Here is a 24922-nt window from a genome sequence, read left to right as displayed (position 1 = left end):
GTGGTCGCGTGGATTTTTCTCCGGGTCCTTTGGTTTTCCCTCGACATTTAGAATCGTGAGTATTTGGCTGCTATCAATTTACACACGATCAGCCACTTTGTTGAGCCATCATTTGTGGCCAGGTCGCTTCTGACAGAGCCACATGAGCTGAAGTGAATCATTGTTGAGGAGTAGAATGTTGGGAGCGCCACGGCAGTGAGAAGTCGGAGCCTCGCTCAGTCGAGAGGCTGCGGCGAGGCGCTGGAGCGGCAGAGGGCGCACACGTGACACCCGGAGCCCGCGTTGCCAACTGAGACGAAGTGACCCCGGGACTCCGTGGGCGACAGCGGCAGTGGTGGTGCCAACGCGGCGATGTTCACCGCAGACACCACGTCGCGCAGATCCTAGGAGCGCTCCCTGCCTCTCGTCACTTGAGCGTGTTCAGTAACTTAGCAAATCATCGCGTGACAATAATTGACCATTTAAGTCGCTTTGAGGACATGTAGAGACTTTCCGCTTTGAGGAGTTGGCAACACACGTGGACGAGACGCCAGTTCGGCGCACGGTTAGAGTCGGGGGTAAACGTTTTAACACTTGTATTTTTAAACTAATACCACAATAAATATATACTATTAATTTAGCATTTTCATTTTGTTTTTAACCATTAAAGCCCCGGTGGGATATGCACATCGCTGCTGCTGCTGCTGCTGTAACTTGCTGGCCCGCCCCCCTTACCGGACATCTGTGAAAAGAGCTTCATAGCTCATCGGATTCCTCCTGCTGCTGCCGCAGTCTCAATACAGATGCTGATTGTGACGTTGCGCAGGAGCTGAACACGAACACGGATCTCGAAGTCTGCTGATTAGCACGACGAGCGGGCCTCGCAGAGATCTCGTGTCGTCTCGATGCGACTCCTCTGTGGATGAGCGCAGAGCGCAGCAGCAACAGTCCCCAAGGCGAATATCAGAGTAACAACAATGTGTCATCACTGTGTTACAAGTACAATGGACACTTCTCGACACGTTTCAAGCAAGCTGTGTGGACTTTCTTTGAACTGTTTCCGTTTAATTAATCTCGCTGTCTGCAGACTTGTGGCACACACGCGCGTGCACACAACATGACACGCGTCCACGTTTAACAAGAGCAATGTGAACCCTCCATGCAAGTTGCTGTGATGACTTTCTTGATTCTCACGTGGCCTTTACATTTTTAGGAAGATAATTATATTTAATAATAAACTTTTAATAAGAAAGTATTTTTTTTACTATGAAATGTTTAACCGCTATGAAAGAGTCTGCCGTTTTAATCGTTGGTACAATCTGTTTGAGTTTGTTGTTGTGGTTGTATCACACTCTGTACTAGACGGTAGAATGTATTACGAATAAATTGGGTATGGATGAGGAGTGTCGAGTTGTGCGTGTGTCTCATTCTCTGACAATCGTTCACTGCTGTTGAACATCTTAACGCTGCCTCTATGATTCTGATCATTGTTATTATTGCCGGAGAGGGTAAAGGCGTCTTGCTTTTAAAACATCGTCTTGATTTCGGCAAAAGAGAGTCCCAGAAAGAACGAGAAAGAAGGCAACATCGCTCAGCCGCTCGAGGCAAACCTGCACAGGAACCCAATCGCCACATCCATCGACTGAAGTCCAGGGTACTTTGAACTTATCTTGTTGTTAGGTCAAGGCGCTCTATAGAATAGACACGGAGTGTATCCGCAGTAACAGAAACAGTGCTTCAGATGGGGAGGGCAGTGGAGTGAGTGGGTGACTGTGACAGAGGGCACGTGGGGGTCACGGAAGGGCTACACGGGAGGGGCGGGAGAGGAAGGGAACAAGCGATAGAGAAGAGGCGAGGAGGCCTTGAGAGAGGAGTGGAAGGAGGTTCAGGAGGGTGAGCCGCTTCATGTGCTGGGGCAGTGCTGAGTCTATGGGCAGTGCTGAGATGTTGAGATGAGAGCGGAGTGATGTTTTAGTGCTGAGATGTTGAGATGAGAGCGGAGTGATGTTTAGTGCTGAGATGTTGAAATGAGAGCGGAGTGATGTTTTAGTGCTGAGATGTTGAGATAGGAGCGGAGTGATGTTTTAGTGCTGAGATGTTGAGATGAGAGCGGAGTGATGTTTTAGTGCTGAGATGTTGAGATGAGAGCGGAGTGATGTTTTGATGCTGAGATGTTGAGATGAGAGCGGAGTGATGTTTTAGTGCTGAGATGTTGAGATGGGAGCCGAGTGATGTTTTAGTCTGTGTGTGTAAGTGTGTGTGTGTAAGTGTGTGTGTAAGTGTGTGTGTGTGCCTCAAATATTGGAAGAGGTCACCCCCTGTGAGTGGCTGGCTGAGGTGCCATCTGTTGAGGAAGTACTGAAGGCGATCCGGAGTCTGAGACTGGGAAAGGCACCGGGCAGAGATGATCTCCCAAGCGAAATGCAGAGGGAGGGTGGCGTTTGTGCACAGACTGCCCTATATGACATCATAACAAGTCTGGACCGCTGGACGGGTTCCGCAGGATTGGACGGATGCCCTGGTGGTCCCCCTCTTTAAGAAGGGGGACCGCCACAGACTGTAACAACTCCAGGGGCATCTCACTCCTCAGTGTGCCGGGAAAGGTCCTGGCAAGGATTATTCAACATCGCCTTGCTAGGCACGCTGAGGAGAGGCTTGCGGAGCCCCAATGCGGTTTCAGGAAAGGGCGGTCCTGCACAGATGCCATATTTTCTGTCCGTCTGCTACAGCAGAGGTGTAGGGAATTCCAACAAGACCTACATCTCTGCTTTATTGACCTGGTCAAGGCCTATGATACCATCAGTAGGCCTGGGCTCTGGGTTGTTCTTCGTGCTTTCGGAGTCCCTGACCCTCTGCTCACGATCATTAAGGACCTTCATGATGGTGAGCGGGCCCGGGTAAAACTACGTGGCCGGGAGTCAGAGCCTTTCCCTGTACACCTTGGGGTGCGACAAGGATGTCCTCTGGCTCCCACATTATGTAACATCTATTTTGACCGCGTAGTTCGTGAAGCCTTCAATAGCTGTACCGGGGGAATTTCCATTTGGTACAGATACAATGGGAGGCTGATCGACGCCCCGGATGCGATCAAGGGATGGCTCCCTTTTGGTCAACCACGTTATGTATGCCGATGATTTGGTAATAGCTGCTCATTCAGAAGAGGAGTTGGAGACGCTGCTGCTGAGACTGGAGCGTGCCACTAAGAGTTGGGGCCTTACCATCAGCCCCACCAAAACTAAGCACCTGCCTGGGTATTTTGTACCATCGGACACTCCACCCCCACAACTCCCAATCGGTGATGGGGCAGTGGTGGGGTTTCCCATACCTGGGCAGTGTGCTTATGACCGGCTCCAGTTTAACAGCAGAGGTCTCACTCCGAATCAGTCGAGCGGCAATATATTTTCATCGGTTGCGTAACGCTGTGTGGAAGCTACCTGGTCTGTCGCTCCGCACGAAGCTTCAGGTCTTCTCGCCCAGTCATTCCCTCCCTTCTCTACGCTTGCGAAACGTAGACCCCCCTAATAGAGCATCTTCGCCGGTTGGAAACACTTAGGCTGGCTTGCCTACGATCCGTCCTGGGTTTAACCAGGCTGGATTGCGTGAGGAGCTCACAAATCCTTGAAACATCTGGGCAAAGTCCCATCGGTGAGCTCCTCCGGCAGGCAAGGCTGCGTTGGCTGGGTCATGTAGCCCGTATGCCCAGCCACCGCATGCCTAAACAGCTTTTGTTCGGCCGGATCGAGGGGGCTAAACGGGCGCGGCACGGGCTAGAGAAGAGATGGAGTGATGTGGTACAGGAGGACGTGGAGCTGAGTGGACTTGCCGATGACTGGTACCAGCGGTGTCAAGATCGGCCTCGTGAAGGACGCTAATGGGCAGTTGGAGGCAGTCGCCCTCCAACAACAACGGAGGGCGGAGGAGCGACGCTCACAACAACGAGCGGAGCGCCGGGTGGCTAAAGTACAGCAAGTTGGCACAGTAGGGGGCACAGGTGGTGCATCAGCCAGTCATCTCGGTCATCTCGGTCAGTCGACCCGTGGCACCTGGGTCTGCCCCGTGACCTCCTGCCAGCGGGCGTTCGACACTTCACGTGGCCTCAAGGTGCACATGGCCTGGCACAAGCGTCGTCGTGGTGACGTCACCGCCACTTAGTGGCAACACACGCACACACGTGACTGCATGTCGATAATTTTATTGAAGACCTCACGGTCAACAGTACACACTCGAAAGTTATCTGCCTTTCCTGGCAGTTTATGAATGCAAAATTAAATAAAACAAATTCCCCTGCGCCACCAAACACCCTCCGAGCCAGCGTCCCACCCTTCGACGTGACGTGCCGCGTGTGTGCGTGGTATGCAATTGACATGAACATGCGTAGATAGCGCTGGGAAGCTGGGGAAGCTGGGCTGTGGAAAGTTGAGAGTCGGACAAGGTGTGAAGCAGGCACTGCAGGGCCGCGATGTGAAGTTGCTGGGCAGAATGTCGCCGTGGAAGGAGACGGACCAACTACAACTCCACTGGGAGCCACACCCCGGCTCAGGTCTTCCAGAATACCCGCGTCTACCCCGAGAGAGTGCAATTCGTGTCTACACGTTCGTGTATTTCAAAACACTGCATTTGACATGCTCTTTGAAGTCAATGCGAGTAGACTTTTAAGGTGTAAGTTGCTTGCGATTTATAAACGCACTGTCGAATTGTTAAAGAGTCGTTGGAGGCCCGATGTCTGCCCAATACTTAGAACTGTGTACTGCCACGGTTAGGTATGATATATAAACATTTAAGCCTTTGAAGGTATTGAAAGATTCGGCATTGGTTGAGTATAGTGACAGAGTTATAAGAACACTCTCATTACACACAAAGTGCTTGCCAGAAATGAACCACGAGACCTCGCTGATCTCGTCAAGAAGACTAAATCATCACGCAAACTCCGGTCATCCTTGCAGTGGCTTTTGGATAACCATCGAACAAAGACGGTCACTGCACCGCACGCTTTCAGATGCGCTTCTGCGGCCGTCTGGAACACTCTTCCTTCCGATATTAAGCCACTGGAGCTATGCACTTTTAAATCCACATTGAAAACGAATTTCTTTAGAACCGCTTTTTCTGTTTCGTTTATTGTCCTCTTCCCCCCCCCGCACCTCAAATTAGCAGTTGGCTACGCACGGTGCAAACAAGTTCAACATACATACATAGAGTTGTAACAAGTACAAAGTCTATGGTTTCCACGTATAGACACACACACACACACACGAGTGCCTGTAGAAGATGAGTGGACATGATAGGGATGTGTAAGTTACCAAAGCATCAAGCAAGCTGATCAACCTGTGCCGTTCGGCAGCCTGCAACACCACGCAATGCATCAACAGCGGTCAAGTCACGAGTCACCGTCCTTGAACAACATTCCGAGATGCTCACGTCCCGACAGGCAACATACAGAGGTCCTGTGTTGCGGGAAACAAAGATGGCTTAAAGCATCTCTTATTCTGGCCTTCTCATTTTTCCACTGGTGGTGACGATGCTTTTTCTCCCAACTCAACTTAAAATCACTTCTCTAGTCAATAGGGGGCGCAAGACGATGGCTGTTGTGTATTTTGAGTGGATCCACAGCAAATCACTGGGATCCCACGAGGTTTTTGGCCAGCACTGGTACAGAATTCATATTGTGCGAGGAGGTTTGAATGATGTTGCCAGATCAGACACAAAACGTTGAAGGCACCAGGACATTAGGAACAATGCAGTCGCTGTATTGTGGTAATATAGAAAAATGACATTTTCTGGCATGCCACATGGTGTGGTCTGTTTTTTTTTTTTCAAACTCGACTTTTGTGTTTAAAACTCACAGCCTTAATTTGCAAGCAGATATAAAGCACAGCGATCATTTTTTTACGTTTACCAATCAAGACCAATTTAGGTTCCAACATTTTGATGGAAATCAGCTTTCCATTCACCGTTGGTCCGATCCTGGTTCTGTTGTGGCTCGGTGTTTCCAAGCACAAAGCTTCTCACAGCAAAAAAAAACAGTTCCCGAATACTCGGATGCCTTAGGGAAGGAGGAAAAAAGTGACTTGTAGCTTTAAAACCGAACACCGTCGACAGAAGCTCAAATCGTCAAACGCTCCCACATCTCATATACAACACAAACCTCCTGCGGGGTGGTAATATTAAAATTTTAAAACAATAAGATAATTTAGATTAGTAAATTAAGGCTGGCAGAATCGGTGGTAGAGGGAAGTTTATATTTAGTTTTATGAATTAAAATTTCACCATGCCCAAGAACTCGCAAGAAGAGGCAATATTAAGAGCCACATATGCAAAGCTTCGCTTGGAAAGCAGGGGATCAAGGCACTTGCCCATTGGTGTTACCTCGCTGAATACAGGCGGTGTCCAGGTTACGACGATCCACATTCACGACGTTTATATAACGCCACCACAAACTACATTTGCGACGCCTCTTCCGACACGACTCCGAACGTATTTGAACAGTCAGTCTGATTTCCGGCTAGTAAAACGAAAAAAACCCATCGGCAAGTTGTGTTCCTACCGTTTCGATCGTTTACGGGGAACAATGGGTCAGGTTCACAATGACGGCGTTTCCAGGACCGAGTTGTGACGTCGTAAAAGCAGGGACCGCCTGTATCCTAGAAACTCTCCTCTCCCATTGAGAACCTCCACATTTGCTCGAACGTGAACGTGCAACCTGCAAAATTTTTCGGGAAGACTTCCGATCTGGCAACGCAGCGAGTGGCTGTGACCATTTCGTCCACAAGCGTGGACCGGTCTGTGTGTGTGGAGGGGGGAGGCAAAGCTGAGGGAGGTGGTAATGGTGCATCACGGGAGGTGGTAATGGTGCATCATGGGTGCGGGGTGGTAGAAGCCAGCACCACACACCTGGGCTCTGAAACGGCGCCGATATGGCAAGCCAAAATTGTACCGAACACCGGCGTTTCATATCACCAGATGAAAATCTACAAGTAAATGTTAAGGCGTCTTAAATGTTAATTCACAAATGTTTTAAAATATATTGTTCGAGACGTATTCCTTGCAATGGTGTGTAATGAATTAGTTTTGGGGTTTTTTTTTTAGATATTATTTTTACAGATTCATGTTCATTATGATACGAGGAGCTGCGGCTTGGCCATTAACAGGACAATAAGAAATCTGCAGACGCAACATTTACAATATTATCATTTTATCAAAACGCCAATTATATTTGGATCAAACGACACAATTTCCACCATTGCATATATTCATTCAAACAACAAAATGTACAATTTGTCCTGTATCCAATCATCCATGGTTGCTTCAAATAAAACAAATATAACAAAGCGTTGTTGTTTAATGAACCTCGTGCCAATGCAGATTTCCAGTGGGTGGTAGCGTCATCAGCTGTCGCTGATGGGCATGGGGACATAAGCGAGGTGGGTGTGTAGGCGTCGTCAATGGCGGTGACGACCGCAGTGGTGCTGCTGACATGAGTCGTGCTACTATTGCTGCTGCTGCTGCTGGTGGTGGTGGTAGCCCCCAGTGGTGGAGTGGCAGGCAGGTGCCGATTGGGCACAGGCGTGAAGCCTGCCTGCCAGCAGCGAGCCCTCTCCCGCCGCTGGGCGACCCACGCGGCTCGCCTCTCAGGAGTAGCTGGTGGACTTCCCTACGTCCTCATCCTGGGAGCCCATGCTCTGCGGCGGAGAGAGAAACAAATGTTAGTACGGCCAATCCCCGTTGAACGTGCGGCGTTCGTACGACGCTTTAACGAGGTTTATATTTTATGGGACGTTTTCCCGCTTAACGCGCCCCGTTATAACGCGAGTCAAGTAGCGTGTGACCGCCTACTGGCGACAACGCGTCAGGGTTGGGATGAAACACACGACCTCCTGCATACCAGGCGAGGCGGTTAACATCTCGCCACCGCGGCGCCCCCTGGATAGTCCGCTGGTTAAGGACCAGGGAGATGCACCGATGCATTCACGGCGTTCGGCTGGCCAGCCTGAAGCCAGAGGCGAGGAAAAAACCTGGTGAATTAGTGGAACTCAGAGTAGGGCATTCTGACTACAAGGAATTCTAGTGAACATATACTTAAGCTATATAAAGATATTTATACATTATAAAATTATATATGTTCACAATAGCAACTGTTTGAAGTATTATGCGATCATAAAAAAAGTCTACCCAAATAATAAAAGGCACACTTATTGTTTTTCCAAATACCCCTTTTACCGAGAAAACAATCTGAACCGATGTTAGAAAAGAGTGGTCATTACGAGGGCAAATTTTCACCCTTTGTTGAAAATTGTGCAGACCACACTTGGATGCATTATGACCCATTATGAATAAATATCACAGCCAACAGCCACATATGCCTGCACCTATTACGTCCATTGTCTGCAAGAGAAATAAAATTAATAAAGATATTGACAAAAAATTGGTGGAACGCAATCTACCCCCGACTGCACACCTCCACCCTGTTGTTCAACAGAGTCCACATCAGTCAAGGGGTTTACGGTCGTATATATGTATGTTGAACCTCTTTCGCACCACATGTAGCCGACCAGCGATGATGCTACGGAGAGACTGGCCGCTGCCACAGCTACAACTTTCCACGAATGGCTCAGAAGTCCCAAAGCAAATGAGCACGGCGCACCGCTCGTGTGGGCACGAGGCACAACCAGAGTCCCACTCGCGGTAGACAGCAAGGCACAACAATGGGCGGCGCGACGACACCGGCGCAGCGCTTAAGTGTGCGGATTAAATCCTGCAAACCAAGTTAGGATAAGGTTTCTGATGGCAGTTGGGTATGGCAACTAGGTGAAAAGCTCTCGAATGCAGCCCTCAATGTGTACCCGGTGTACACACTGCATCAAGTGCCAGACTTAGGGGGGAGGGCACTTCATAGCTGGGCAGGAATTTGTGTGCGGTTGGTTTGGGAGTGGTGGTAAAGGAGGAAAAGCAATGTTGTACAAAACTTTGTTGTTAAAAGGTAAGTAAAATGGAAAATAAAATGATTAAAACGTCTATAGTCATTTTTGTCTGGTTTATTTAATGTCATGTCTGGTTTGTCTGAGTGATGTAAATAATGTCGTGGTGCGTGCATCTCATTTTCACGGTGACTCCGAAATGTTACGATTGTTGCCAGATTGCCAGAGCTGGCCCGCAGGCCCAGACACTGGCTCGACAATTTACATTTTCCCCAACCAAATGAGCCAAGTGGCACTGCATTCCGACTAAACCATGGCGTAGGCCTGTCTGGTCCCAACCCACCAACACACCCCCCCCCGCCATTCTCCGTCTGTCCATTGCTCTTTCCCTTGCCATCCACCTGGGCCCAGTGACAGACTTCTGGGCAAGTGCGGCTTCACTGGGCAGCTATATCGGTGAGGTCTGTTTAACACCTAGGCTTTCATGACCAATATTGTCCATAATGAAGGGGATTTTTTCGGTTAGATTGCATTAGGGATAGGTGAGGCCTCTAAAGGAAGTGTATGATAGGCACAAAATGTCAGTCACGTTGTTCAAACGACCATTAAATTTCACCATACTTCGTTGGTGCAAATGAATGGGAAATTCCAATTCCACATTCCTATGCCAGGAGAATGTTATCCAGAGTACAACCACTTTTGATTTCCCACAAGGTAGCATTTATTTTATTGACCGTGTATGGATGTAGACTGGTTTGGTCACCGACTGGGATTTTAACTTCAAACCTTTATAGTGTGTCCAGTGTTCTGCAAGAGCATCACCACTCAGCCAATTAACCACGAGTGTGCGTTGAGACCACTACATCCGACACTTGAGGATCGAGTTTTATCTCACACGGAGGCTTCTGCGAGAAATGTTGCGATTTACAATTAACGGTTAGGTGAGATCACGTGAGGACAGTGCCAATGTGTGTGGAACAATAAATAAAGTTGTCGCGTGAACAAACATGACAATTTATGGACCAATTTAGTTCTGCTTTACTACCCAGGAATGCCTCACCGAGTCTCAATACTCTCTTTCGGAGGGTCCTGCCAAAGTTTTCGCAGTAGGGGGTTGTTGCTGCTGTGAGTAAATTTGCAGGAAATTTTTCAGCACAGGGATGTTTGGACAATACCAGTTACTACACTGTGTGATGTTTTGTTTTAGCTACGGGAGTAAACCCGAGAGCGTGGAGGAAGCCCATGCAGAACAAGCGGAGAGAACGTTCAAAACCCGGCAAGGAAAGCCACCCGAGTCGGGGATCGAACCCCGCCGCTCCTTGCTGCGAGGCACAAGCGTGACCACCGCCGCCCCGCCTCCCCCCCCAAGTGTGTGTGTCGCAATTATTTTTTGAGTCGACGTCGCTCATTCGCGTTCCGGCAATGTCTTCGTGGTACAATTTACATTAAAATTATTTGTGACATAAATTTTCAGCTGACTTTGGAAAACAAAAAATACCCCTGGTGGGGAGACACTTTGCCTCATTGCGTGCAGTGTCCCTCTCTCTTCCGTGTTAAAGCACTCGTGTCAACGCCAACAAGGGAGGGGTGCCGTAACAATACACACACCGCGTGTTGGCACACGCATGTCATTTTAGAAAACTATTCCCGAAAAACATTTCTTGAAGGCCAGGTCAGCGCTTTAGACGGGGGCGCCACAGTGGCTAGGAGATGTTGTCTCGCTCGCCTGGTGTGCAGGAGGTCTATGGGTTCGATCCCGACCATGACGCCTGCTGCTGCTGTATATTTGGAGTTTGCATGTTCTCCCCGTGGTCGCGTGGATTTTTCTCCAGGTACTCCGGTTTTTCCCTCCACATTTAGAATCAACGTGCGTTTAGAGTATTTGGCCGGTAATGAATTTGCACGTGATGATAAGCCACTTCGTTAAGCTATAATTTGTTGCCAGGTCGCTTCTGAAAAGAGAGCTAATAGCTCAGTGGGCTTTACCTGGTAAATAAAAATCTTTCATTAGTTTAGTTATTCGTTGCTCCCAGTATGTATGTAGAACATCTTTTGCACCGTACGTAGCCATCCGTGCTAATCGGAGGTGCGGGGGAAGGACAACAATAGTAGCTTCCCCAGAGCCTGTCCAGGTTTGAAGGTGGCGCTCTCTGTCTCCGCTTGCAAGCACGTGTGTTTTATCACCTAGCCCCACGTGTATGCAGCTGTCATATTTGTACCTCAACTTTACCTCTTTAATCCGTGAACTTGAAATGTAATTACGTTATAGGGCCTGGGTGGCTGCGTGATCTCCCCGGTAAAACGAAAAATATCTTTCCGCCGTATTAGCATGCTTGGCTACGTGCGGTGGGAAATGAATTCAACATGCATAAGTCCGTAATAGTTAACGTCCACCCACCTTCTGCACGAACTGGGGGTTGATGGTGATCTCCTGGTCCATCGCCCTCAGCTTCTCGTCCAGCTCGATCACCTTCTGCATCTGTAGGGTCCACAGAACGCGCACAAAGCGGTGAGAGAGCACAAACCAAAGCAGACCCTCCCACCGTGTGAGCCTCCTCCACCACGCCTTCAAACTAAACTGGGAGTATTACGTCTTGACGCCGTGAGGTCGAAACGCGGGGGGGCACCCTAAAGCACGAGGCCCGGGGCAATAGATGCGTTCCTGAAAAGTGCAGCGTTAAGCGAAAACAATTTCCCCGTAAATAAAGTAACGATAAAGTTTGGGTGGAATGACACAGTAATGCGGCGACGTAGCCTCAGTGATTTGTCCGCCATCTCGCTGCGCACGTGTACATTACATCGTATCTCGGCAAATTTTATCGCTACATTATTTACGCTGAAAATGTTTTCGCTTCACGCGTTTTTTTGTTTAACGCGGCAATTTCCAGGAACACATCGACAGCGTTAAGCGAGGGCTTGTGGGTGGCAAGATGTTAACTTGAAAGTCACTTCGTTGAGCTATAATCTAAAAGAGAGCTTATAGCTTCGTGGGGCTAACCTGGTAAAGTAAAAAAAATAGCTTAAACAGACTTACTGTGAACATATCTTGTATTTGTGCTCAACTCAAATAATTTTGCGAGGCAGCAGCTAATGATAGATCGGAACCGAGAGCTCTTATTTCGGTACCCCGTCATACCTCTTGATCGATGTAGAGCAGCATGGCAGGGTTGTTGTATTTCTCTGGATTGTCGTGAAAACACACCATCCCGTCCTTTTGATTAATGCTGGCAAAGATTTCCCCATCCTCGATCTGCGGAACAAAATCGCCACACGAGTAAGTCATAGCAAGCGAGGTAAACTGCTGCATAATAATAATCCAGCCGAGGCGACATTCAGAAGGTGTCTTCTTGCCAGATACATCAAAGCCAAAGAGGGGCTTTGGGCAGCTCGCCGCATCAATGATGCAGCGCGTCTGAAATTCTGCATTCAAGTCTGGGTTTATCCACACACACAAACAAAGACAAAGATCAACCATATAGCCTTAACAGACTGCTGGGGAAAGTGCTGTTTGCGAGCACCCATTATGGTCGACAAAGCACACAAGGGGGTGGGAGTTGGCCAGCACCATACCCAGCCACCTTTGTCTTTCTAATGCTGATATTTACACTATGCACCAGGTACTCATTTAATGCCGAGTCCACTTAGGGGAGGCCCAGGACCGATTCAGATATTTGTCCTATGTTAGCTGTGAGTAGGAATTAAACTCGGGTTACTCGGTTCATAGTGCAGTGCACTAACCAGTCCACTACCACTCCCCATCACTTACAAACAACAACCACACATACATACACAAGACTTAAACACGTATACATCAGACATCACATATAGCCATGTAGACTACAGGGGCAAGTGCTGCGAGTGAATTAGTGAGTACTGGTGAAGGCGGGAGCGGTGCAAGCGCGTACCAATCTTTACACACCACAGAAAGGACTCGTGTATGACCAAGCAGACCTAGGGGAAGACCGAGCCAAGTGATACGAGAAAGAGCTGCGAAACAAAATGTCAGCATGAAAGCGAAGAGAACTGCTATTAATAGCGAAACCAACATCCTGTGCTGATCCTCATAAAAGACACACAATTCCTAGAGGATGCGTGACAGGTTTGTTAAAGCATGCTCCTCCTGTAGCAGTGATTCACCACGTTAAGTGCATTCACCAATAAGGTTTTCCTACACATATTGACGACTGCAAATACTGCGCGTCTTAAGTCGATACCGCCCACACCACTAAATGCATTGGTGAAGTGAGGCAAAATAATTACACGTCTCTCTCTCCGTTGTTCAAGCTGGCAGAAATGTATGATGCCGCTATAATGTTCACCGAGAAGAATGCCATTATGTTGCTGCATTGCGATCGGATTTGTAGAAACTCTCGTAATCACGAAATGATCAATCAGCATGCACTTTATTTAGCCAAATGGTGAATTCACTTCGTTAGTGCAAGCGACACGAGTAACGGAGGTTACGTAAGAGTGGCCCAACACAGTGCACAAAAGGCGTCTCTTGCAAATAGCGTAGGGTCATTTGTAGGCACGTACTTAGCCACTGATTCATCAATGAAAATCAATAGTTTCACTTACAAGGCACCCATTGAATCGTTCGTGTAGGAATATATTATTTTTAATTGGTACGAATTGTATGCAAATGATTGCAGCCACTAGAGGTGCTACTTTCACCACGACATTAAGACACATTATTGACTCCTGAATGCAACTGCAATCCCTGACGTGTGATCATTCAAAAGGGCAATCTGCTAAGTCGCGAGTCCACACTGCTACCATCTGAGGTATGTCGATGGAGATCTGCGGTTACACGCGACAGTTTAGCGGCAAACGGATAAAGCTCCAGATTGGCAGCTCTGTCTGCGGGATTCAGTGTTGCAAGTCCGCGCAGCAGGAGCAGCACAATGCTGAAAACCGGTGTCCCTCCTTGAGAGTTGGCAGAGCTCATTTTCATTTGCAAGGCTATTTGTCCGTAGATCTGCTCTCTATATTTCTGACCTGTTGTTATTACCGTTAAGACAATGCTAAAAATCGGCGAGGCGCTTCTAATTGTCTATTAATAGTCCCCAGATCTCGCACGAAATTTGGATGGAAAGTATTTCATGAAGCGACTGCCCAAAGTGATTGGAACCCCACCCAGTTTCGTCTCTTGGCATCTCCATTCAGCAATCTCTGTCCTTGTTCAAACCGACTCAATTAAAATCACTAAAGTGTGAATGTAATTTGACAACATAATTGAGAATTATAATTTTTTATCTGTAATTGTGGAAAGCTTTGATGTTGTCTGCTGGCCGAGTCGCCCTTGAAAAAGAGCTTCTTGGCTCTACGAGCTTTACTCACTGGGAAATATACTGCTGGTTCTAATCATTAACCTGTGCTCGTGGGTTCAATCCCGACCCTGACACCTGCTGTGTATATTTGGAGTTTGCGTGTCTCTCTCCCTGTGGTTGAGTGAATTTTTTTCCGGGTCCTCCGGTTTTTCTCTCCACATTTCGAATCAACGACACGTGTTTAAAGGATTTGGCTGCTGTAAATTTCCACACAATAAGCCACTTCGTTTAACTATTATTTGTGGCCAGGTCGCTTATGAAAAAGAGCTACATAGCTCAGTGGGTCTTACCTGTTTAACACGTAGGTACTCAAATTGTAAATGTTGTGGTTTCGCGCTTCAACACACCGGTGGGCTAAAACAGTGAACTAATTTGTCTTTTGTCAACGTGACACTTTTTTACTGATTGGCCGTGTCGGGTGGTGGAGGGTTACGACACATTTATAAATAACGCGATCTAAACCCAAAAACGTTGATTATGAGGGTCTTACCTGGTCAAATATATATTTTTTTACATGCTTTTATTTAACTCATTCTGTCTGTTGTATCCTCAACTCTGTCTGTTGTCGTATCCTCAAATCTTGTAACTAAATTTTAACCCACTTCCCAATGTCGTATCGACTGCAAACTTGGTATACGCATCTTATACTGATGACAATACTATATTCTATAATTGAAAATAAAAAATACATATTTTTAAGCAATCTTTTTATAAATATTATGTTTCGGCTTGGGTCTAATTGTCCACGCTCATCTTATGTTGGCTGTAAATCACCATGGCCCCTTACGTTATGGCAAACTTCGGGGCCATTTCCTGGAGTCGTGGAGTTCTGCCATTACTCGTACGGTACATTTCATGAAAGCGTGTTTTTAGAAATGTATTTTTAAATATTACTTATTTACATGTCAATTCCTGCAGGATACGCAACAGCATTACCGAGTTGAACCACTGGTCGCACTCACCATGTGCAGGACGTACTTCTCTGCTTCCCGGGGGCCAGACAACTGCACCCTATTGGCCATGTCTTGCAGAGAGAGAGTTAGAAAGGTCTGCAGGCAACACACAAAAGATGGAAACACATTTACACTTTAAGATTAACTCAATCTAGCCATCGATTGTGTTGCATATTGAACGTAAGAAATATCAGCTCTGAATCAATAAATCAATCGATCTTTATTTTACCTGCCAATGTCGGCCCTCAATAAAGTGGGCATCAGTGTACATTACAACAGAACGGGAATGGTACAGGAGATCGACAGCAATGGGGATGAACAGAGAAACCCGTCACGACCTCAGCGGCTAACACTGACCGAGCAAAGTAAATTGCAACAGCGAGCAAGATAGAATGCAACCGAGCGCAGCGAGCTGCATAATGAGTCGTCCGACCTGCGAACCCACGTTTCCTAAATCACACATGATCATGCGTGGCTGTACAGCTTACGTGACATGGGCCAAGATTTACATCTTCATAAAACAGCCAATACAGGTGGTACCCCGATGAGCAAAAAATAAAATTGACTTGGCTTGATTGACACTGTTGCTGCAATAATAATATCGTTCAGAATTAAAGAAGATCATTGAAGCTGGCAGCTACACACCTCAGCAGATATGTAACGTTGACGATACCGGCCTGTTTTGGAAGCGTATGCCTGCAAGAACTCTAATTTCCAAGGAAGAAAAGTCTGCACCAGGCTGTAAAGTAGCCAAATATTATCTGACAATTCTTTTGGGTGGCAATGTCACGTATAAATGTTGAATTTCATTTGCGCCATACGTAGCCAACCGTGCTAATTGGAGGTGCGACGATGCTGCAGGAGCAGACATTGGCCGCTGTCGGCTCGGCCCGGCGGACAGCATGGGTCATGCACGCACGCACGCACCTTGGTGAGCCGCTGGATGTTCTTCTTGTAGAGGGAGCACACGCACTGCTTCACCAAGCCCATGTTGCTGTCGTTAGCGAAGGTCTCGCTGTGCTTGGCCACGGTGCCGCGCAGCTCGGACGGGTTGTTGGTGGCGTAGGCTTGCGCCAGCTCGTGGTACGCGCTGCTCAGCGGCTGCGCACGCACAAATGACGAGCATCCAGCAATTAGCATGACTTCCACGGGTGGGGCTAGATAGCTGGGTGGGTGGATGTCTGAGTGGCTGGCTGAATGGATGGCTGGGTGGCTCAGGGAGCTGACATTTTGTCACAGCATTGAACTGAGTTTGAATCTGTTTACAGCAACGGGAAAAACACAACAATGTTTGCGCTCAGAACGGCAGAGCAATAGCAATTTCTATCGGACCAATCTAATCGGAAAACGGAGCCAACAGGCCGTCGTGAAACACCTGCACGCATCTGCGTTTCCAATTGCCAAACAATAATTGCACCGTAGCTATTGGCTGCACACAGCATCCGTATATCACATTATGTTTGCCGAAATAATGTTTTTGAAACCACTGTTTTATTAACGCTCTGCTGATCCCTCGACATGAACAACAACGACGACGATGAGGCTCTTCCATGCTGCGTGGAAACCAAAGGGCGCTGGGGGGCAGTGTGGGCAGCAGGGGGTGCTTACCTTGATGAACCGCCCGACAATCTGCGACGTGTACTTGGGCAACGCCAGCACCTTGCCATGCAGGATGAGTGACACCACGATGTACTTCTTGTATGACTCCAGCATGATGTGACTGACAGCCATCGCCGGGGTAGTAATCGCCTGGTTACAACGCGCAAGGGGATAACGTGGGAATCACGTCAACCACTGACTCCACAGGCAACAACACAGAGCAATCGAGCTGTCTGGGTGAATGTGGGAAGTTGACACCCATGTTAGCCACAGCAGATTGTAACCGCAAACGTTCGGCCATTGCGCTGGGTCCGGTTACGTTCTTGAAAATAGCCGCAATGGGCAAATCCGCAAACTCAAAGCCAAATCAGAAAACGAGGGTTTGGTTCACCGTTTGTAATACGACACCCACCCCTCCTTTTGTTTTATGTTACCCGACATCAACCCAAACATTAAACAGCAAGTATTTAAATATAACTTATATATAGAATGAATCAAAATAATGCAATGTACAATACTATACACGTATTCGAATGCATACGGCTGAACCTCACTGCGTCCTCACTGGAGGCTACATGGCCTGGGACCCACGATGGGCCGCTTGGGAGACGAGACGGAGACGAGACAAGACGGAGCTACGTGCATTCCACGGCAGCGTCATCATCGTCGCGAGCACAGGAACCTCGCGACTGGCCGCTAATGGTCGGCCCACCACAGGGGGGCACGATCGGGGAACTGTACCTGAATAGATTTGGCGCGAAACCGCAAAACCGTGAGCTAAACCCACGAGAGGGACCATAGATCATCAGGCAAACTTAGGTCATCTTCTCAGCAGCTTGTGGCTGGCCATCGAACAAAGACGGCTCACCGAATCGTGCGCTTTCAGATTCGCTTCTGCAGCCGTCTCGAACGCTCTTCCTTCGAATATTTGGAAGTCATTGGAGCCATGTACTTTTAAATGTAAACGGAAAACTAATTTCTTTAGAACTGTTTTTTGCGTTTAGTTTGTTGTCCTTCCCCCGCACCTCTGATTAACAAGGCTGGATACGTACGGTGCGGAAAAAGTTCAACATACATCCATACCTGCTCGTAGAAGTAAAGTGCTCGATCAAAGTTCTTGAGGCCCGTGTAAATCATTCCGCCATAGTAGTAATAGCAGAGGAAGTGCTTCGCGTCAAAGGCTCCATTTTCCTTGCAAATGTCCATCATGTCTGTGTCCAAGTATGGCAGCGCTGGCTTGAAGCACTTGGCCAACAGGCACAGCTGCGAGGAGAAATCACCACAGAGTATACACGGCCAATGCGAACTCAATTTATGATACAAGACGCATTTCATTCAGTGGGATCAAGTGGGAAAATTAATCTCGCCCGCAGGGATGCCAAACCCACAGAGGGAAGAATGTATTCTAAACTTACAAACGCATTTATAAAATTGGTGGGTGAGTGGGAAGCATACTTGTCAGTGCTCTTGTCACTGGGTAGGTTTGGACGGTTATTGATGGTTTAATTTTGGCCTGTAACGTACCTTCTACCGAGAAGAGCATGGTTAAAACTCTGCTTGGGTTGTTTGTGCTGTATTGCATTGTGTCAGGTTATTGTCACCTTGGTATCTTAGGGTGCTGGATACGATCGCGACGTCGTGCCCGTGCGAATGTGGTTGGTCTGTTGAGCCGCCTCACCTGGCACAGGTCAGCGTGGATGGACGTCAGCTGCGTTGCGCTCATCTGCATTTTGTCTATGGCCTGCCTGAGGATACTGATGCCACGGAGTGCCTGAGAGACGCACATAAGAGGTGACAGTCAAAATGCATGACTTTTTATTTTTAACAATTAAATGGAATAAAAACAAGGCACATGCTTTCAAGCTCAGACAGAAAATAAACATTGAGAAGTGCTAACCTTCACCGACATGTGAAAATTACACTCTCCCATCTCATCAACCCTTGTGAGAGTTTGGGCTCAACTGAAGAGGTTTAAATTAAACCTTGAGACTGCAAGTCAAGTGCTCTTACTATGTCACAAGCTGGCCAAACACACAGCAAGAGCGATTAAGTCTCTAAAAGGAAGACAAGCACTCAGACATCCAAATCATGGGGCTCTATTTGTGCTGAAGGAGGAAGAGCAGTTTACGATGTTTGTTGAAAGTCTCTTTCTGTCAAATAGGCTTTGTCTGGCCACGTAGGTGAAAACCTACGTGACTTTACGAAAACTTCAAATCTAGAATTTGTCTGGCCATTTTGATATTTTTTTTTCCCCCACCAACAATTTGGAATACAGAGAAATGTCAGACACATGAATAAGGAGCGACGGTAAAAAGGTCACTACAGCGTTCACGTGAGGGTTTTCTCCTGTCTATCGCGTTGGCAAACTATTCACACTAAAATTAACATGTCTCACGTCTGCAAGTCAATGTTTGGCACTGCAATCTGCTCGGTGGAGGCCCAACCTCTCGTGCGTGAATGTGTAATTAGCATGCATATTACATCAAACCAACTTCCTAGAAATAGCCGTTCGTCTGTTTAAACACATGGCTCATTGCATGCTCTCACCTGCTTTCGTTCTACCAGTGTGTTTGTGAGCATGTGACAGAGGCCAGCAACTGCAGAAAGAGAAAAAAAACAAGCCGCACGCACGTGAAATCCAGTGATCAACGTACTGTTTCACTTCTAAACTGAAAACGAATTACTTGAGAAACTGCTTTTTGTGTTTAGATTGTTGTTTATTGCAGCGACTTATATAAAGCATGTGTGGAATACATCCCGAATCCAAAAGGGGATGCTCAAAGGGCATCGTTCATCGAGAAAAGGAACACAGATCCAACGTCTGAAGAAGGATCTGGGATCAATTACACGGCAATAAGGGGGGGAAAAAAACTCTCATTCCTGGCAAAAGCCATGTATATACATAGCAAACACGATAATCATCACAATATACATAGCAGTGCTACAACAACAGTTATGAAATACAAATATGAACTATATAATTTATATACTATGTTGTCTCTGCGGGCAGAGTTTATTTCTCCAATTGACAGTGATACACAACTGCTGGAAGGATGTTTTGTCATTCGTGAAACACTCACAGCTGTCTGTCGCGAAGCGAATATGCTCCCCATTGCAGGCACCGATAAAGAGCTGGACTTGAGAGAAGAGCGTCTCAAAGTCCGGTACGTTGGGCATAGAGATCTTGACATACCTGAGGAAGGAATATTCTAATTAGCAAATCACAACATGAAATATTCTTCGGTGCACCGCCATACACATTTGTAAAAACTACAATATTCATAGCAGAATACGGTCTTTAGTGTTATAATAATAATTCAAATTTATAATACGTATTCCATCCTAGGATCCCAATGCACAAATCCCTGATCAGAAAATTACCCGCTTTAACAATGATGCACAAATGAAGCTAAACACTTTATCAACAGGTTAAGTTGTAAAATGTGAATAGTCTTTCACCTGGATAAATAAAGGACAATAAATTAAGCATGTTTTTTTAATTAAAATAAAGTCCTGTATTTGTATTCTGTTTTGCATGACAACGTTAATCCATCACTTAAAAACCAAACTCGTTTAGGCTGTCCCTGCCAGAAAATGAATGCATCTCTGACCTGTTCAACGAGAGAACCTTTTAAGCCAAGCATATCCTCAATTACATTCACTAAATAACTACGATGATAATAGGGCCACCTTGCAAGAGATAACACGATGTAACACAATTTTTGTTCTTGGGTAGTAAGTGTTATTACGTAATTGCTTATGCCTAAAAAGTATAGAAAATGGCTATTATTACTCCAAGTTTACTCGGCACTGAATCTATCTGGAATATTCTGTAAAATAGGTAAAATACAAAATATTACTGTCCTGGTCACAAAAGCAAAATTTGTGGGGAGTAATAGCAGCCATTCTCTGTACTTTTGAGGCATAAGCAATTAGAAAATAACACTTCCTAGCCAGGAACAAAAAAAAATTGTTACACAGTGTTATTAATCTTGACAATTTCTCACATGTTTAAATGTGAATAATTTTACCCCAATATATAATGCTACTTCCTGAAAACCAGGATATGCAATTCTGCTTGCTCGCACATTTGCCCCAAATTTCAAGAGCCAATGTACACTATGGGAACCTCATTTGCCAGTAAAAATATGATAATTGTTTCTTTACCCTTCTAGCTGGCAACAAAACTGACACCTTTTTACAAGGAGTCATGTTTGCATAGACCGCAATACCTGCAGTCATAATACAAACAAAAGAACATAACTCTGATAATGTGCACTGTCCTTAAAGTTGATTGATCCACACCCGAGACAGCTTTCCTTAGAGCCTAGTCTCATATGGGTTGGACCAGATGACGCCAAAAGGCGCACACCAATGGTGTAAATGCTTATCCCGAGCTCTCATACTCTGATGGTACATTCTCTTTGAGTTGTGCGCCTTTTGGCGTCATCTGGTCCAACCCATATGAGACTAGGCTCTAAGGAAAGCTGTCTCGGGTGTGGGCCAATGTACTCTTACATATATTGATTTGTTCTCCAACTCATGTTTCCCATGTATTTCCACTGCGTTATTTAAAGCGTGCGTCTGTCCAAAACTGGTGAAAATTCAGATTTCTCTTCGGCAACCATAATTTCTTGTCCATGCTAAACCAGTGGACATGAAAATACCAGCAAGTGTCAAAGGAATACATTACTTCAACAATGATGCTAGAAAGCACTGGAAAATTTGGGTCAAAATTGTACAAAATAAAGGAGCAGTCCTATCATTTCTTGCTCACATCACTGCTGGTGGAAGGCCTCATTCAAGCTGGCCAAATGTCTTGGAAATATGGCAGACGTCATTGATTGAAATAGTTTTTTGTTATGTTAACAATACTTGTATACACTTATGCATGCAATAATTGATTACAGACGCATTATACAAACTGTTAAGACTTAAATAATGACCTCGAATGGAGACAATGAATTTGGTCATTGTTACGCACCGAGCATCTAAAACCGATAACCACACCGTGTATAATGGCTAGAGTATAAATTGTGGCATATCTGATACGCTTGGAACTCGGTTATAGGTAAGAATTTACATTGAATTCATTTTCACATTGAAAAATAGTTCTGATTAGTTGTCAGTGTAAAGGCTCTTCTGTTCTGAAAGCCATGTTAGGCAATGTTCGCCCTTGCATATCAGTGGCACTTGGCCTGCCTCCGGCTGTCAATTTCTTGGTTGCAGTTACGATGTGGATAGAGACGTCGTACCGTAATGATTATCGATGTTTTGAGTCACCCGCCACCAAAACAATCGCACACTAACATAAAAACGATTCAAACTAAACTACTTTTTATTTTACCATGCAAGGTCCACCGAGCTAAATAGCTCTTGTTCAGAAGCGACCTGGCCACAAATGATAGCTCTACGAAGTGGCTTATCTCACGTGGAATTGTATAACCGCCAAATAATATAAATACATGTCGATTCGCAATGTGCGTAAATATGTCGTTAAACCCACCACCAACCGACACAGCAATGAGTAAGGTTTGTCACGTAAACAAAACATGCCAATTCGCTACGAGTTCAGCACATCCATGTGTTCGAGAGATAGTTGTAGCATCATCAGGCTGTCCGCCAGGCTGTCCGTCTGGTGATGCTGGTTATAATTACTGGCGAAACGTCGTTCTCGAATTGTAAATCTTGTGCGTATTTACTCTCCAACACACCGGTGTGCTGTACTAGTAACACATTGGCATGTTTTGTTTAAGTGACAAACCTTACTAATTGGCTGTGTCGGGTGGTGGCGGGTTTAACGACACATTCATATTTACGCAATCCAACCCAAAAACATCTATTATGGATAATATTGCTCGCGAAAGCCTACGTGTTAATTCAAACAAACAGCAGTCGTCGGGATCGGGATCTAACCCACGACCTCCTGCATACCCGGCGAGGGAGTGAACATCTCCTAGCCACCGTGACACGCCGCGCACCAACGCCGAGGGCGACTCACAGCACGGCGAGAACGCCGAGGGAGTGAACATCTCCTAGCCACCGTGACACGCTGCGCACCAACGCCGAGGGCGACTCACAGCACGGCGAGAACGCCGAGGGAGTGCTCTTGAACGTCGAGTGCGCCCAGCACGGTGTCCAGGTGCGTCACATTCTTGGCCAGCAGCTCCACGCTCTTGTTGATGAGGTCGCAGAGCTGCGTCATCTGGCCTGCATAAGGCAATGGGGAAAGAAGAAAAAACATTCAATCACCCAACCAGACGGTGCGACTCTTGGTTTTGCCAACTACGTGTGTGTATGCCCTCTGTCATGATTGCATATCGGGTTCAATTAAAACAATATATTTTTAAAAATTCAATCACCAATATCTGTCCACGGAATAGCTGTATTAAATGGGCGATGTCATCTCGATTGAAACAGATCTCTCATAATGTAGGTACCGTACATTTAGAATCGATGTTAGGCCAGACCAAAATCAGAAGCCAGACCTATACATTCATTTGTGAACAATCAGAATCTTGATTTATACTGGAGGAATCCGATGAGCTATGAAGCGTTTTTTTTTAATACAAATGTCCAGTCGCGTTTAACCAGACAGGATTGTGAGTAGCAGCTTACAGATCCTTCAAAGATCTGGAAGCAGTCCCCATCAGCGAGCGACCTCGTTCGGCAGGCAAGGCTGCGTTGGCTGGGTCGTGGATCCCATGCCCAGCCACCTCATGCCTAACAAGCAGCTTCTGCTTGGCCGGACAGATGGGGATAACCTCGTACAGGAGGACGTGCAGCTAATTGGACGTGTCGATGACTGCTACCAGCGGTGCCAAGATCAGTTCCTGTGGAGGGGGCTCGTGAAGAACGCCGCTGGGGAGGAGGAGGCAGTCGCCCTCCAGCAACAGCGGGGGGAAGTGGAACGCTCACAACACCGAGCGGAGCGCCGGGCAGGTAAAACGCAACTTGACGCAGTTGGGAACACACTTTCTGCATCCGTCAATCATCCCAGTCAACCCACAGCAGCCTGGGTCTGTCCCGTGCACTTCTTCTGTCAACAGCCAGAGCCTTCGGCACCTCGCGTCCACGTCTCAAAGTGCACCTAGCCTGGCACAAGCGCCGTGGCGGCGACTCGCCGCGGGCGTCCTTGCTGGTCTGCAACACGTCGTGGGCCTCCCTCGTGCGCCGCCGTGTCGGCCTTCACGGACACGGCGCGCTCACAGCACTTGCCCCAGCACTCTGTTGAGGCTGTACCGGGTGGGGGGGGGTCGTTGTTTTGCTTCATGCCGCCAGCTGCGGGCCCCCCCCCCACCGTGTGAAGGATGCTCCAGGGGGGGCCTCGCTACCCTCCTCCTCCTCGTCCCCCCGTCACCCCTCCGTCCCCCCCGTCACCCCCTCGCCCCGCTCGCCCCCCACGCCCCGCGTCCCCCCCTCGCCCCCCTCGCCCCCCTCGCCCCGCTCACCCCCCTCGCCCCGCGTCCCCCCCTCGCCCCGCGTCCCCCCCTCGCCCCGCTCACCCCCATCGCCCCCCTCACCCCCCTCGCCCCGCGTCCCCCCCCTCGCCCCGCGTCCCCCCCCTCGCCCCGCTCACCCTGCGACGAGAGCTGCCGAACGTTGTTCACGAACTGCTCCAGGCCGGACGCCATGATCACCACTGGGTCTCCCAGCCGATGAGCAACGCCGCTTGCCATTGGTTGACGCCGCGCCCAATGGCACCGCGCGATGGAGCTCAACCGCTGGCGCAAGCGCGTCACTTCCGTTTAACGAGTGGGCGTGACGTCATATCCGGAAGCGATGGCGACCATGTTAGGTGAGGAGGGGGCGTGGCCGGAAGATGTTTGCAGGAGGAATCCGATGAGCTGTGAAGCTCTTTGTGGCAGATGTCCAGTGGAAGTGTACACGTGGTCAGAAAGTTACAACAAATTATTTGGTTCTTTCAGTAAAGTCACGTAGATAGAAAAAAAAGTGAATAAAAATTTAAATAAAAACCACGACGTTTCGATCACAACACAAGCGATCGTCTTCTTGGTTCTTTCGGTAAAGTCACGTAGAATGGAAATAATAAAATAATAAAAATAAAACATAATAAAATCATTCTCACGACGTTTCGGCCACAACGCAAGCAACCGTCCTCAGGTGAAGAACAGGTCTGTCGAGGAGA

At 47.4% G+C, this 24922-nt stretch overlaps 1 protein-coding gene across 2 annotated transcripts; it reads right to left on the bottom strand.

The window, feature by feature from the left end:
- Window positions 1–4155: 4155 nt before the first annotated feature.
- On the bottom strand, window positions 4156–24481 carry COPS3 (COP9 signalosome subunit 3). Of its 2 annotated transcripts, none has more exons than XM_078863206.1 (12): window positions 24353–24481; window positions 22775–22983; window positions 19854–19966; window positions 19321–19370; window positions 18452–18544; window positions 17857–18036; window positions 16783–16923; window positions 16102–16275; window positions 15184–15270; window positions 12028–12141; window positions 11290–11370; window positions 4156–7655 (listed from the first exon to the last, which is right to left on the bottom strand). In XM_078863206.1, exons 3-12 carry the CDS (start codon window positions 19948–19950, stop codon window positions 7605–7607), a joined length of 1068 nt encoding a protein of 355 aa, XP_078719332.1. In that variant the 5' UTR covers window positions 19951–19966; window positions 22775–22983; window positions 24353–24481; the 3' UTR covers window positions 4156–7604. The 2 variants fall into 2 exon arrangements, with proteins under 2 accessions (XP_078719332.1, XP_078719323.1); XM_078863197.1 differs by having other exon boundaries at window positions 22854–22983.
- Window positions 24482–24922: the final 441 nt, after the last annotated feature.

Source organism: Lampetra fluviatilis, chromosome 1 (assembly GCF_964198595.1).
Source record: "Lampetra fluviatilis chromosome 1, kcLamFluv1.1, whole genome shotgun sequence".
Classification (NCBI taxonomy): Eukaryota; Metazoa; Chordata; class Hyperoartia; order Petromyzontiformes; family Petromyzontidae; genus Lampetra; species Lampetra fluviatilis.
Note: the sequence above shows the minus strand (reverse complement) of the source record. Positions and strands in the feature narration are given on the sequence as shown.

What these genes read in the sequence shown, in the direction of transcription:
- COPS3 (XM_078863197.1), bottom strand. Translation starts at nt 24,452, where the DNA reads ATGGCAAGCGGCGTTGCTCATCGGCTGGGAGACCCAGTGGTGATCATG. An exon ending in TGCTCTACATCGATCAAGAG is followed by an intron (nt 11,371 to 12,027) that starts GTATGACGGGGT and finishes TGGACCCTACAG; the next exon opens with ATGCAGAAGGTGATCGAGCT. An exon ending in ACCCCCAGTTCGTGCAGAAG is followed by an intron (nt 7,656 to 11,289) that starts GTGGGTGGACGT and finishes TCTCCGCCGCAG; the next exon opens with AGCATGGGCTCCCAGGATGA.